General features: G+C 41.6%; 2 protein-coding genes across 12 annotated transcripts in view; one reads left to right on the top strand and one right to left on the bottom strand.

Moving 5' to 3' along the window:
- LOC111249422 (uncharacterized) overlaps positions 1-14,249 on the top strand; it is a 195,007-nt gene that overhangs the window by 159,089 nt on the left and 21,669 nt on the right. Inside the window, exon 1 of one of the 10 annotated variants that reach the window (XM_022803282.2) lies at positions 12,649-12,856. The exons of the other annotated variants lie outside the window; for them this stretch is intronic. The gene's annotated coding sequence lies outside the window, so the exon portion shown is untranslated. Of the gene's footprint in view, positions 1-12,648; positions 12,857-14,249 lie in introns of those variants that run through there. 10 annotated transcript variants of the gene reach the window in all.
- Positions 7,750-12,597, bottom strand: LOC111249426 (DNA-dependent metalloprotease SPRTN-like). Of its 2 annotated transcripts, XM_086989105.1 has the most exons (3): positions 12,500-12,597; positions 12,244-12,374; positions 7,750-9,946 (listed from the first exon to the last, which is right to left on the bottom strand). In XM_086989105.1, the coding sequence occupies exons 2-3, from the start codon at positions 12,244-12,246 to the stop codon at positions 9,176-9,178; spliced, it is 774 nt and encodes a 257-aa protein (XP_086845231.1). In that variant the 5' UTR covers positions 12,247-12,374; positions 12,500-12,597; the 3' UTR covers positions 7,750-9,175. The 2 variants fall into 2 exon arrangements, with proteins under 2 accessions (XP_086845231.1, XP_022659022.1); XM_022803287.2 differs by having other exon boundaries at positions 12,244-12,529.

Consider the following 14,249-nt stretch of genomic DNA (forward strand, 5'->3'; position numbering starts at 1 on the left):
TCTCGCTGTGCGGCATTAATTCAGCGCATCATTGCTTCTTCTACTGCTACTGCAGCTGTTGTTGTTCTTCTCATTCTTGGTACTGCTATCGTTTGGGTGCTGCTTCTGATGTCGTTGGCTGGCTGGCGTGGCTGTTGTTATGCAATATAATCCGTCCTTCCCTTCCACAGTTCCGAATTGCGTAGAAGAAGCTACGGGAGCGGGTTGAGTTGAGCTGGGGGCAAGCAACCGAACAACAGACGGGCGCAAGGGCTAGGCGAGTCTCTCGGACTGTTGGTCCTCGCAGTGACATGCTGCCTACCCCTCATACTCTCCCCTTGCGTTTGCGTTCCATTCGGCTTTTTCCCTCACTCTCTATTGTAGTTTTTCCTGCCGCCACAGAGTTTCACAGCGAGACGGAAGACCGAACACCGGAACGCTCGAGTCTAAGGGCGGAACCGTTCCCTATATAGCGCGCACCGCTACTTCCTACGCGTTTCCCCTCGAAGCCACATCTTTTCCCGCTTGTGCTCCTTTGCTCCCGTCCTGGCAGCCTCGCCTGCTGCCGTTTGGGTGGAGATCGTCGCATAGTGCTGTACGCGACGCGATCGTTCTACGTGTCTATCCTACGTGTGTGTCTGCTTGTCGACTTGGCCTGGTATGGCCTTAGCCATTGATACTGCTACTGCCTGGTACAGTTTACAGTTTGGCCTGCCTGCCTGCCTGCCTGGCACAGCGCACATGGCGCTCTGTGTCGCGCACACCACCGGTGCCACCAGCAGCGGCAATGGCAGCGTGGAACAGACCAGTGAAGATGAAGGCCCAGGCCGGAGACAGAGAGAGACCCAAGATACATGCATGGTCGTACGTACCCTTCATGATCATTGCATTCCGCTCTAGTAATTCTTGGTTCGTTCAAGCAGAAACTAAAACCATTTTAACAGTGTTAATCTGCTCATTAAAAGAGTCCGTCGTTCGGTCCCCAAACGATCCCATCTCTGCTTCTTCCGTAGCAGCATAGGCAGCATTGAAAGGGCTAGGCATGTCCTGTGCTGCTGTTGCCCTGTCGCTGAGCGGTCGCTGTCCTCTCGTCTCGATTCGATGTGAATCCTTTCAGGATATGCGCGGCGGAGCGATCATGCCAAGTCGCGACAAGCTTGGCCGTGCCACTGGCAATTTCCTTACAAAGGTACATCCCGATACTTGACGAAGTCCGCCAGCCAGCCAGTCATGCCGAGAAAAAGGGGCGAACACACAAAACCGGACAAAGATCGAGAGAGAAAGACCAAGAGAAAAAGAAGGGAAGATCGTGAAGAACCAACCGCTCGTCTCGCCCAAGTGTCGAGAGCGTTTCTTATGCAATACCTTCACATTCTGCCCTACACGACTAGCTCGGTCTTTAACCACCTACCACCTTCCTGCAAGGATTGAGAAGGCAACCGAGGAGGCAAAGAGACTGCACTGAGACTCCTTACCAGTTAAAGTTCCGTTGGCTTTAAAGCCAAACAGAGCTATCGCACTCACCGCCAGCAAACTTCTTTCCGCGCGTAGATTGTGTGCAACTGCCGCTGCGGCACAATCCCGCCAGCACCATTACAACCCGACAGCGCTTCTTCGATCAGACTTCGAGCTATCCTCAAAGTGATACGTTTATTCTTCCCATTGACAACGCTGTCTGGGTATCGTCTCTATAAAGCAAGCAGCATGTATGTGTGCTTGTGTATTTAGGCCAGGTGTAAAGCTTAGCTATTGATGTGCGGCCGAATCAGTACTCTCTGATAGAGCCAACGGTATTACAACTGAGAGACGCTAAAGTTAAGCTAAGGCCCTATGTCTTTACTCGACTGATTGATCCACATGGTTCTTGGCAATAGAAGCCAACCATTCGGCGTGGAAGTCTATTGAAGTGTAAAAACAGGGTAAATAGGCTGCCACACAAAATGACCAGTATTACTGTCTATTCTACGACAACTGGGCTGGTCACCTTATCCGACATGATGAACAGTACTTCATACGATGTACAAACCATGCTGTCCTAGCCACATGATAAAATGGTCGTCTTTTTTAGCCCTCCATTCAGAATTGACAATCACCGCCGTACACACACAACCCAGCGAAAATAAGATTCGTTAGACAGGGTTCACGGATCGCTTGCAACTGGTCAAATTACGCGTCAATGTTAAGCCCGTGGCTGTATCCGTCTCGGTATCGTAGCCCCATGCGACAGCTTTCCGAGCAAATCAGGAGAAGAAGCTGCGCCGATCGGACAACGAACACTAACACCCGTATCCGACCTCATCCGACCACTCAGGAGTGTCTCGATGGTCAACTGATTCGATTTTTCGATATGTGACGGGCATGCCCTCGGCAAGAGCTTCTAACCTGTCCTTCCAGCTGTACGCTGAAGGACCCAGTCGACGTATAACAGATTTTAGGAAGTAAGATTTACCATTGACTCTAGTAGTCTTTCATTTGAACAAACACTTTCACTAATAGCACGTTAACGAGGCTTTAGGAAAAGATGTCTAAATCACTTTGTCTCTATATATTACTCTATGTATCTATATATACATAGAGTAATAAAATGTACGGAGATATTCCGTACACAATACTGCTTATTTAATCATATGATATACGCATGATCTCGTGCAGCCACCTCTTTAAAACAACCCTAACTAGAATTCTATACCAGGACAACGTACAAATCAGCATAACGGGTCACTTCCTAGCTGCAATAATTATTATTTGCTTTCTTTGCTAAAATATTAGGTTACGCATTCTCATTTTTCCGACCTCTGTTCTTTGGTATTTGGGTCAAAACCAACTCCTGTACTATGCAAGATACCGGGATAAAGGTCCAACGGGCGTCTCTCGGGTGAGTGCGGGTTTCGTTACCCCGCTTTCGTGAACAAGTCTTGCGGGAAACTCTATTCGGCACTAGACTAAACTGCCGGTGCCAGTGGAGCAAGCAGCGGCAACTGTGTTTGTGAGCAGAGGGGTAGCGAATGGGTACCGAACCTCCCGAAGTAGGCAAAAGGAACGAGAGCACCACAAACGGCCAGCTGCTTAGGGGGACTCTCTCGCCGAATGTGATACAAAAAGGGTTATCTTCGTACATACAACTAGCTTCGCAGTTGTACCCCTGTGCTCTCGGCATATACCCCCATCCTCGAAACATAGACAGGAATCTTGTGCATACGCGCACATAACGGAACATATCCGAATTTTCTCGCTTATCACACACACCACATTCGTGTCAGCTAGCACACCACTTCTGTTAGTTGCTGGTGCTGCGATGTCGAGCCCCCACCAAAAGAGCATCCCCATAACCCCCTTGCCCCTATACAGCCTCTCGTAGATGAGAGCAGCAGTACTGCCACAGAGGGAAAAGCAAAGGCGAGTCTTTCTACTCTCGTAGTCTTCCGATTAGAGCGGCAACGGACGACTACGGGAAAGCGAAAAGGCTTTCAATGGTTCCGCAGCTACGAGACGATTCGGGTGCGGGCAAGAGAGTTTCGGATAGAAGTCCAGGAAATACCGAGTGCCATGCTATCTGTTGGGGATTCGGAGCTCGCCACTGAACCCAACGAAGGTTATGTCGCCTATTATCCCAAGGGGCAGCACTTTTTAAAATTAACAATACAGCTACGATGACCTGAAAATTGTAATGGCAATCGCAGTTATGGTGTTTCAAATATACTTTCACTTTATACAATGAATTAAGTTACGTTTCTCAAACTTAATCGTTCTACACCTACAACTTACTAGTCGCAGTTTACCTATTAGCTTAGAGTCTTCCCCTACACCCCCAATATTTACCTACTACCTCCTTTTGTAACCTATGTAGACATAACTGTACGATGGTTTTGAATATCTAATTAGTTACTTTTTCTGCTAGAAATTAGAAATATATAATATGGTGTTTTTATAGGTTCAAATTTACAACGTCACTGAAAAATTTTATGACATTGTCACTTCCTGACTAGATCTCTGGTTTATTCTTTATTATATAATGACAGTATATATATATATATATATATACATTTTGTGTCGCTCAATAGACACCCAGATAAAAAAGTTTTTATGAAGGAATTATAAAGCAAATTCTAGCAAGTTTTAGAGGATCGATTTTTAAGCACAGTTTTACGAGGAGAAATAGCTCATATCGATCATGATGATATTTATAACGTTAACGATTCCATTGTCCTAGTGATACTGAAATAACAAATGAGAATAACTATATCAAAAATATGATTATTATTCTTTAAACGTTGAATCAATATGACTTTTAATCCAGACGCTCTTGGTTATTTTTTTTTCAGAACCAGAATTTTCATGGTTGATTAATTTTACCCATTCTTCTAAACTAACACTAAAAAAATACGCCATCTCTCCCTTGTAGATTCGCCAAGATTGGAGAAAGAACTACTCACTTAGTTATTATAACAATGAAAACACGTTATTTGTGCCGCATGTTTTGCTAATACACAAGAGGTCTGTTTTTATGTGTGGAAATACGGCCAAATGACTACTCAATATTATTATAGTATCATTTTGCGTTTGAATTGCGTAATGAACTAAACATGACTAGTATAATTATGAACCAAATGCAGAGGATTTATTTTATTCTTACAGGTCTTAGATAAAACCTTTTGATTGAATTTTCCTTTGTGGATCGAATCTGACTGATATCACCGTGCATTTAAGTTCTAAAAATTAACTTCGATATCGGAATTATGAGGCAATATTAAGCTAGCCTATAGGTAGGTAATACGGCAACAAATAAGAACATGGAACGTAAGCCCCTTGGAATCGGTATTAGTGCATCGAGTTGTGTTTACCAGGTCAAATAGTATTAATTAATTAAAAAAGTGTTGAAAAAATAAGGAAAATTACACTATATGACGTTGTAGTTTTTTTTTTTAGACACATTTATTACTAACTTTGAGTACGGCCACGATATCGATAACCCAGAGAGGACGGCAGTGGCACTCGTGTTTCGTACTATTCCCTAGATCACATCTATGTTAGATAGATAGCTAACATATGGCCCCAATCAGATCCCATATTTTACGCAAATATTATAATAATATAACCTGTACATGTATACTTGCAATGGCAAGTGGTTGTCCGGGAAGTTGACTTGCAAGCCGACAGTTGCTTCGGGTTGCCGATACATTTTTATCATGACTGTCAAAAACCCAGGCTTACCAAAGATCGTTTCCTTACCTAGATATATGTTTCATGGCATCTTTTACGTCGTACAAAACCAAACGAACTCTTGGAGATAGAGCCTGCCATTTTCACGCTATCAAACAACAAGAGAGTCTCTTGAAGAGGCACCGAATAAGAGTTCAACGCTGCCGATAGAGCTAACGGATATTATGTCTTTGTATTTATCTGTCGCTTTAGAAAGTTAGTGGAAATCGTTTCAAATATGAAGAAGCTGAGCACGTTTGAAGTCGGATTCTCAATAACAGATTACGAATGTGTGAGAACCTGCTATATAGCTTAGTAAGCGTCTTTTGCAGGCCGCTCGTGGTCAACATTGGTCTGACACTTCGGCTGAAATAATACAACATAAAAGCAGTCTTACTTGGTACTCATCTTGACCTTCGTACCACTTCCTAATCGTCTGATTTCTTTCTAAATGAATCGATTCTAATTGGACCCATATCAGAACGTCTACTAATTCGGAGTTCCACCGAAACAGTCGTGGGTTTGCGCCGCTCACTCAATCCACTCCTAGAGGATTCAATTGATAGCAGTTATTAGAATGTTATTGGCATACCAGCAGTGCTGCGAAAACACACTGCGTATTTACGACGCCGGCGCATGCGCTTCATAACCCGTACCGTAAGAGAAACTTAGAAGCATTTTAGGCCGACCCAGCACGCTCTCTCTACATTTTACAAGTTTCAAAAAACTGAAAACGATTCATTCAAGCCTAGCTAATTGTTGGGACACTTCGTCTGATAAGACTAGTTAAAAACAGAACGCAACAGATATGAAAATTCGTTTTTCTGAAGAAATGTTAGTAATAAAATGGAAAACATTTTCTGATTTCGATTTTTTTTTTTTTTTTTTCTTTTTAAATCAACGATACGTTTGGCATTGAAAAACCTCTTTTTTCGGTTCTTCCATTTTTAATTTTCAAGATATTTTCACATATAGTTTTTTTCATTGTACAGCACCTATATGTACCATACTGATAATACACTTTAAAACAAGGCACATTTTATTACATCTGATAAGTCTTTATTTGGGTCGTTCAACTTTATTACTAAACAGAGGTTCATGCTTTGTATGCATGTAAAGGGATAAGCTGGATATAGAGTGTTACCAACTGATTGGTTCCCGTAGCTGTGGCCTCTCGAAGTAGCACCGTTATGTCATCGGTGTTAATTACCATTTAAAAAATGAAAACAGGCGTATAACTAAAGGCCGCCCTTCAAAGTAAAAAAAACTCGGTGTACCTTTCTAAAAATATGCTCACACGAACAACTCCTGCTTCAGCCCTAGCGTCCCAAAAAACAGAGATAGAAATTAGTTCCTAAAAAAACAATGACAACACATCAATAGACGGGCATGCAATACGAAGTAAGCATGGAAGTCCAACTGACAAATGGAAAGGCAGGTGAACAGACAGGTTGTACACGATTACCTCACTTGTTTGATTATTAATATATAATATTCGCCTCATCTAATTTTCAAGCCTTACCTTCATCACGACACCGTTTCGACACGCAGCTAAATCCCAGCCATTATATTTGTTTTCATAGATCGATAAAGTTTATTCCGATTGTTCCTAGATTCACATTGGCGGTCCTGTATTACAATACTGAACTGCTGTTTACCGATTGGCAGTTATTTACTATGACAGGTGGCATGACATCATGCACTCGTGGGAGGTCCCGCGATTGAGTTTCATCAAACGGCCTCTGGCTTAATGGAGACATCAATCAACAGCTACTTAAGATGAGTCCGACAATACACTTTGTTGCTACTCAGATAGTATACGATGTACTTCGATTTGATTTATAATAGCTAGTTGAAAGAAGCGACTTACCGAACTAACTTCTTGTATCTGCAAGCTGCACAAAAGGTGATCCTTATGGACGATCGAAAAGAAAATAACACTGGCTAGGAGGTCAGTACATCCGATACGAGGAGAACTATCCGCATTTTTATCAATAGAAGCACATTCTCGTATCAATGAGTAACTTTGCCCTACATATTTAAGCAACCAATCAAGATTTTTTTTGTAGTACTTTTTCTTTCAAAGATAGCCTGTTTTCTTAAGGCTCAGAATTTTTGTTGCCGCAGTACGTGAGGGTAGAAGTGTCGAAGTAATTCTGAAAAGCCTTCCTTGGCATCATAGATCAGCGTAGGGCATCGAAGACATTTTATATTGACGCCGGTCTCTCGCAATCGTTCGAATGGACCCAGTAATATACTTCGACCTCGTTAAGATGCCCCAACTCGTCACAGTGGCGTTAGCACACCGAAACGCGATAATTGGAGGACTACGTTTTTTCTGGCTGAAATTGCTGAAAGTGAAATGTTTCCAAGAGCATGCATTTTACATTACAATACTGTTCAATCGAAGTCACAGATTCTGCATTAGCCAATTCAAAAGTATTACAAGGATTCGCATATGGACAAGCAGTATACTCAATGCGAGGACTTGCAACACTCTCTCCCAATATATATCTCAGCTTACACACATAACTAGCCCTTCTTAACAGGCATATTGAAAGCAACTACACCTTGTCATTGATCATAGCTTTATTACAAGAAGCCAATAAATGTAATCCTCTAATTCCGCGCCTTTCAAACTGTGACAAACTATTTGTATCGACATTATCGAAACAGAAAGACGCAATCGACTCTAATGATGAAGACCGCACTCATCACTGTTTACTATCTAGTACACGACGAGGATTCACTGGAAATGATATGGGTCATAAACATTGGGTTATCGAAAATCTATTAACCATTTTTCTATCTCAATAGCCTTTAAAGTTGTAGATCTCAGGTGGTATGAGTCGCGTCGGATTGACGTTGTCGTCATCTGAGAGCTGAGGCGCGACATGTAAAAACTGGGTATAAAGCGGTGTCAAGGGGACACATGTTGGCTAGGTCGATAATTTATATTGTTTATAATTAAAATACGCTATCGAAAGGAACAGCTCGAAAATGTTCGCTGCTTCAGCTTTGATAATTTTGCTTCTCGTAATAATAGACCAATTAAAATTTTTCAATAAAATAATTAGAATAAATTTTACTGGAGGGATTCATGGATCACTTGTCACAAAGGGTGCTTGCTTTTTTTGCCTAGAAGCCATAGAAAATCTACACTAATGAGACTATGTTGTTAGCAGATAAACGGTAGAATATTGTTGCGCATATTTAGCTTAATTATATTTTCAAATAAAAACCTTTGGCTTGAAACTTTTTTTCGATAATTCCATATAAATGTGAGCTATAGTTTTTTTTTTATTAAATCCTTATTTTTATTAAATAAAATTATATTTATTTGTAGCTTTATTAACGGCTGACAGCGTTGCGTGGGGCTGCCGATTCCACGAAGAATATTGCGTCGTAAATATCTCATGTAAGATACAAAGTAACATGTAGGTTTCGTATGCAGAAGGTCTCGTTAACGACTTGTTCGAATAGGCCACATATTAAAAAACAGCCTCGTGCTTAACGCGTATTTTTAGAATGATCTCTTGGAGTTTTAAAAAACTTCAATTCTCTCAACATCATTTCAGCCTCAGTTCACTGCCTGTTAGGACGCTGGAAGGCATAAGAGGTCAGATTTACTTATAGCCTATAATGATGCGTTTTCGAATTAAATAAACAATGATACAATAAAGTGGCGACTAGTATACATTGGTGACAGTTACCTATAATAAGCATTGATTAATGTGTTTAGGTTGCAAAGATCACAATAGGAAACAATGCGCCAATAGCTTCACCATCGTTATCATTAGACAAATAACAATAACAGCTGTTCGGCTGTATGTTACCACGTGAGACAGCTCGAATCGTAAACACAAAGGCTACGAAGTGCTGCGACCTTTTCTTTCTATCACCTCCATCCTCTGTAAAATTCAACACTGATCAGCAACGCTGACTCGTGTCATGTCAAGGCACGGCCAAGAATTCCTGCGAGTTCGTTTCTAGCTGATTAGTATCTTCGGTACTGCGACCCTTCGGTAATTAACCCGTAGTAATGGTCATAAAAGTCCCACCATTGGCAAGCGGGTAGCACCGCAGGCATGCCGATATAAATTGCATTTGGGTGTGTACAGGGCTGGTTACAACCGCAATAGCGACCCCTGTAGTATCTAACCTCGTCGTGAAACGAATGAGCAACCCTTATGTTACATCTAGCCAGTGCGTTAATTCGGTTCATATGTCTATGGAATTCTGGCCCGTGTCCACCTCGTCCCTCATATCTTGCCATACCAGTAACAAAAAGATAGGCGTGAATCATCTCATGCAGTAGGGTTTGTACTAGATCGGAACGCGGCCGCAGCAAAAGCAGTGGATGCGATAGCCAGATCCTAGGAAAGCCGTCCTGGAGACCGAACTGTCCAGCACAGGATTTCATCTCGTCAGCTTTGCTCCAGCCGATCGTACAAAATCGCAGTCTGCTCTCGAAGAACATGTCATCAAACACTTGGAACATTGCATGAATATCTGGCGTAGGATCGATGGTCTCCCACCGAGGGTCTACGAGCGAGAGCCCCCTATGGAGTGCGAGGAGTGCTCGAAATTTTATCACATGCTCGGGTTCGCGACCGGGTCGTGGGTGGTTTTCTAAGGCTATCAACTCCGCTAAATACCTGTCCTCCTCGTACTGAAGGCGTTCGGCCAGCCTCCGGTCTGGATCGCCGCCACATTCGATTAACCGCATCGTTTCGGCCAGTTGGACATAGCTTTCGACAGGTTGATTCTGTAACAATAACGATAGCAATACGAGTACATGAGTCGCATTTACCCGTTCCAAGTATTATACTTCTATTGCTGCGAACTGTAAGCGTTCACTATACATAAGGTGTTGTATTTGAGCGTAATAACCCATAATTATATGTACTGGAAAAAATCAAACGGAAAATAAGTAAATCTTTATTAAAGCTCGTTAGGTTTGAACTAGGTTGATTAGATAATCTAACCGAGCCATTTGTACTGTCAAAGGTGTCTTATAAGGTATCACTTTAGAAAAAATGGCTTGTTAAACGTAGCAAAGAATTAAATTATTACTGATGTATTTAAATCAGTAATGATTCAAGGCAAACTTACTTAAACAAAAAAAAAACGCTTATAAAGCAAATGTGTAGTTCGGAATATTGTTTTCAATTAAGTTCAACAAACAAATTTTAACAAAAATTTAATTTTTTTTTAAACAAAATTTAAAATAGTGTTATGCTACGTTATTGTTGTTACGTATAATTAAACCAGCAAATACAATTCTTCCGATTCGACAACGACGATCAGGAGTTAATACATATGGATACCGTCACATGTTTCACCTGTGTATATACGTATATAAAGTAAATGTTATATACACAGCGTTCGAGATTTCTGCCTGAAAATGTCACAGCATTTCCCTATCTAGACGAAGCTTTTTTTAGAAAATGTTTTCTTAATGTGCATTACGGTTTCAGTAAATTTCGATATACTGCAAATATGAATTATACAAGCCCTTTAAATGTTCGCATTTAGTTAAATTATAATCACAACTACGGTACAATAGCCCATAGTGCTAAGTGATCCAAACAGCAGTAACACAGTGTAAGTAAAAAAAAAAGCGTGTTTCAAAGGATATGCTGCTGTCTGGATACCATAATGCGAAAAATTTTGTTTTTGCTAAAAAGTTTTAAATCTTGCTTGCTTTTGGTACACCGAGCAGCAAAGGAATCGACAAAGGCACAAAATTGTATAAGCTATATTTACTACGACCCTTTTTACGGAGAGGCATTAACCCTGAAATAGTCAGTAGGGGCATTAGATAACGTATGAATACATTTACGAAACAACCGTATGAATGCCCCAAAATCCCTTTCCCGCGAGAACTATAACCGATATTTAGCGCCTTATGCGTTCGAAAGGTCCGTCGGGCTAAATATTTGAAGTATTTTGATCTGGCATAATTTTCTCTTGTTTAGATTGTTGTGCATGTTAAAATTATGTAACCTGTCACCAGGATTCGACAAGAATCGAACCAGAAGAAACGCTAGACACCCTAACATATTAGTGAAACATATGATGAGAAAACGAATTTAAATAAAATATGTGATAACTTATTAAAATGACTTTTTTGTTTGAGATTTTACGAAAATTAAAAAAAAAGACGGCACAAGCGAAATCTCCCAGATATTTAACTTTCAAAGTAGAATAGTGTACTCCAAAAAAATAAGCACGCCTTTTATGCTTCTTTTTAACAGTAAAGGGGTTGGCGCCATTTACTTGAATATATTAAACGAACACGCTATACTGGATTTATCTTGTTGAAAATGAAGATTACTATATAAATATAAATGGGTTGAACAAAAATGCCGGAAAATTCTTTCACACCTAACCACGATCACATTGGCAGCAACTTGGCAATAACACACCATAAGACTAAACGAACATTTCGTTGAGGTTTACGAGTTAATAAGCCACCATCGTCAACAGAACGATTGTGAGTCTGAATGTCTATCCAGCAGACAAAAACTATACGCTTTATGCAGATCCCTTTGCAATTTATCTATTGATTATATGGCAACAAAAATTGAATTAAAGCTATTATTATTTAAGTTGCGTGTATGTCTTCAGGACAGCTTGTATATAACGAAACGAAAATTTCGCTAGATCCCATAGAGCCGGCTGATACCGTATAGTTGCTCACGACGTAACACAACACCTATTGTTTGTCATATCGAGATTGACTCTAAGGTTTTGTTTAGGGAGACCATATTTGAAACGGCTAATATTTTGGTTCCTCTTAGCTTCCTCGAACATCGTCGCGAGGTCTGTACGAAGTATTTATCATCTGATGACTGCGACCCTGGGTCTATCTAGAATTTGCCACAATTTGCCGCAAACACACCAACAAATCGACTAAGTCCATGAAAGGGATAGAAACCCACCCTAAGTAAGTTGGCAGAACCGATGGGGACGGTTACTGCACTCCAACTGGTTCAAAGTACGCTATGGCTAAGGCCCCTGGCAGGTGGCGCTACCGGCGTTCAGGGTCCGCCCACTCACCATTCTAGTATCCTCAAGCCGCGTTGGGAGGAAACAACAGCTCGTCGGAGACGACCATCCACGATCCCAATGCCATCGCAACAGAAGTATGGCTATCAGCAATTTTACGCCATTGCCACTCTGGGCCACTTCTACACGCCACAACGTTTTCAGAAACAACAACAACAACAACAGCTATTACGACTGTCGGAGCTTCTGCTGTAGCGTAAATATTACCAGCTGATGATACCCACACCTGATAGACGAAATAACTCACTTTTTACGTTAAATCTACAAGAGTAGCAAACATGGCCTTTGTTACTGCTAACTGAAAGAGAACTCGTTCGCTGCTCATGGGGTGGCCTTTAATCGGGCGGCCGATTACTTCGTCTTACAGGCTGCGACCGCCTGTCAGCTTTGTATTAGGTTGTAGAATATTGGCAGTATGACGTCTGGTATCCTGGAAATCTGAGCTAAATTAGGGTGACGCAGTGTCCCGCAGTGGGTTGTTTACGTATATTTTAGAAACGAAATTGTCGTACCGAACACAGTGTGATCTGCAAGAACGATTCCTTGCCTGTTGTGTGCTATGTTATTAGAAAAATCATCCGATGAACTATTGGCGATTATTTGGGTAAGATAAAATACTAAACGGAGCAATCCGGTAAGCGACTTAGCTTTGCTGGAGCCAACGCGCGCCTTAATCGTATTATAGTTTAAACGATCGACTCTGTCTACCACAGCCCATCCCGAAACGTTGCAAATACATCTCCTACTTTTTGCCTTTTTATTATCCTTTGCTATATTGTTTATCTGCTTTTATTGAGGAGTCGGTTTCCGTCTGACGAGGATATTGCTAGGCTATACAGTAAAATATAAAGTACATCAAGCACTTTCAAGAGTGCTCAAATTTTACTAGCGTAGGTAATAACTTGTTCAGACAGTCGAACATTTTCTTCCTGCCATCTACCTTCAAAACAGAGAAATTATTAATAACAAGCGCCCAAAATTGATAGAGTGCAGTACAGCCTATGCTTTTAGCCGGCTCGTTGGTGTGTCTGTATGGCCTGCTTATGGTATATAGCATTTACGGCATAGAAGGGATTTCTGGAGTACGCTTGAACGAATTCGACACCCACCTAAATGGTCTTAAGCTTCCACGTGCCAGGCCGCGCGAAGCATGCATATGGTCGGTGTTAGCGTACCCGCCGCCGCCGCCATTGAGTATACTGACGCCTCTATATATACCCACCGACATACATAAATATACATAAATATCGGTGCGAGTATCTGGTGTGGATTTGTGTGAATCAAGCTAGTGGTAACACCGGCTGGATATGTGGCCAGGCGCGCTTGCAGACCGCACAGATTGTCGTCGGATGTAATGACCCATTCGCTGAATGTCCAGCACAGCCTCTTCCCTTGCGGGCGCTCTTTTTCCCTCTCGTTCCACGCAGTTTTCTCGCGCTGTGCTAGCGGCACATTGAAATTAACTGCAGTTTCGCATTGCATGATATTCAGCTGTGAACCCGATTCAGGACAATCGGATACGACGGGATCAGGACCAGATGGCTAGTAGCGATTTTATTAATAAATGCTTATATACTCGCACAGCTGCATCAGTAGGAATTAGCTGATAACTAACTAAAGTACATCAAATATATTGTAGTTCACGAAGTACTACTCGACAGATACCCTAAATAAGAGCTGCTCTGTAATGCTATAAATGTGTACAGGTGGTTCTTTATTGGTTTCCGATCGTATTAGGAAATTCTATAAGTCGGTAAAACGTCGTATGAGCTACGTATACTTCCATAACAAAAGTTCTCGTTTTAATCACCGTAGCATCGGCAACAGCAGATCACAAGCTCCCTTTCAGCTGTGTTCTGAGAAAGACGTTGGAACTTGATCTCTCTATGCATCATTTAGCTACGGCTTTTGGCTATCGGTGTATTGAGACTGCGTGAATCTACACCTCACTTACGTATAGATATGGATGGGTACTTTTTTGCTCACAGGCCTTTTGG

This window comes from Varroa destructor, unplaced genomic scaffold (assembly GCF_002443255.2).
Source record: "Varroa destructor unplaced genomic scaffold, Vdes_3.0 BEIS01000004.1, whole genome shotgun sequence".
Lineage (NCBI taxonomy): Eukaryota > Metazoa > Arthropoda > Arachnida > Mesostigmata > Varroidae > Varroa > Varroa destructor.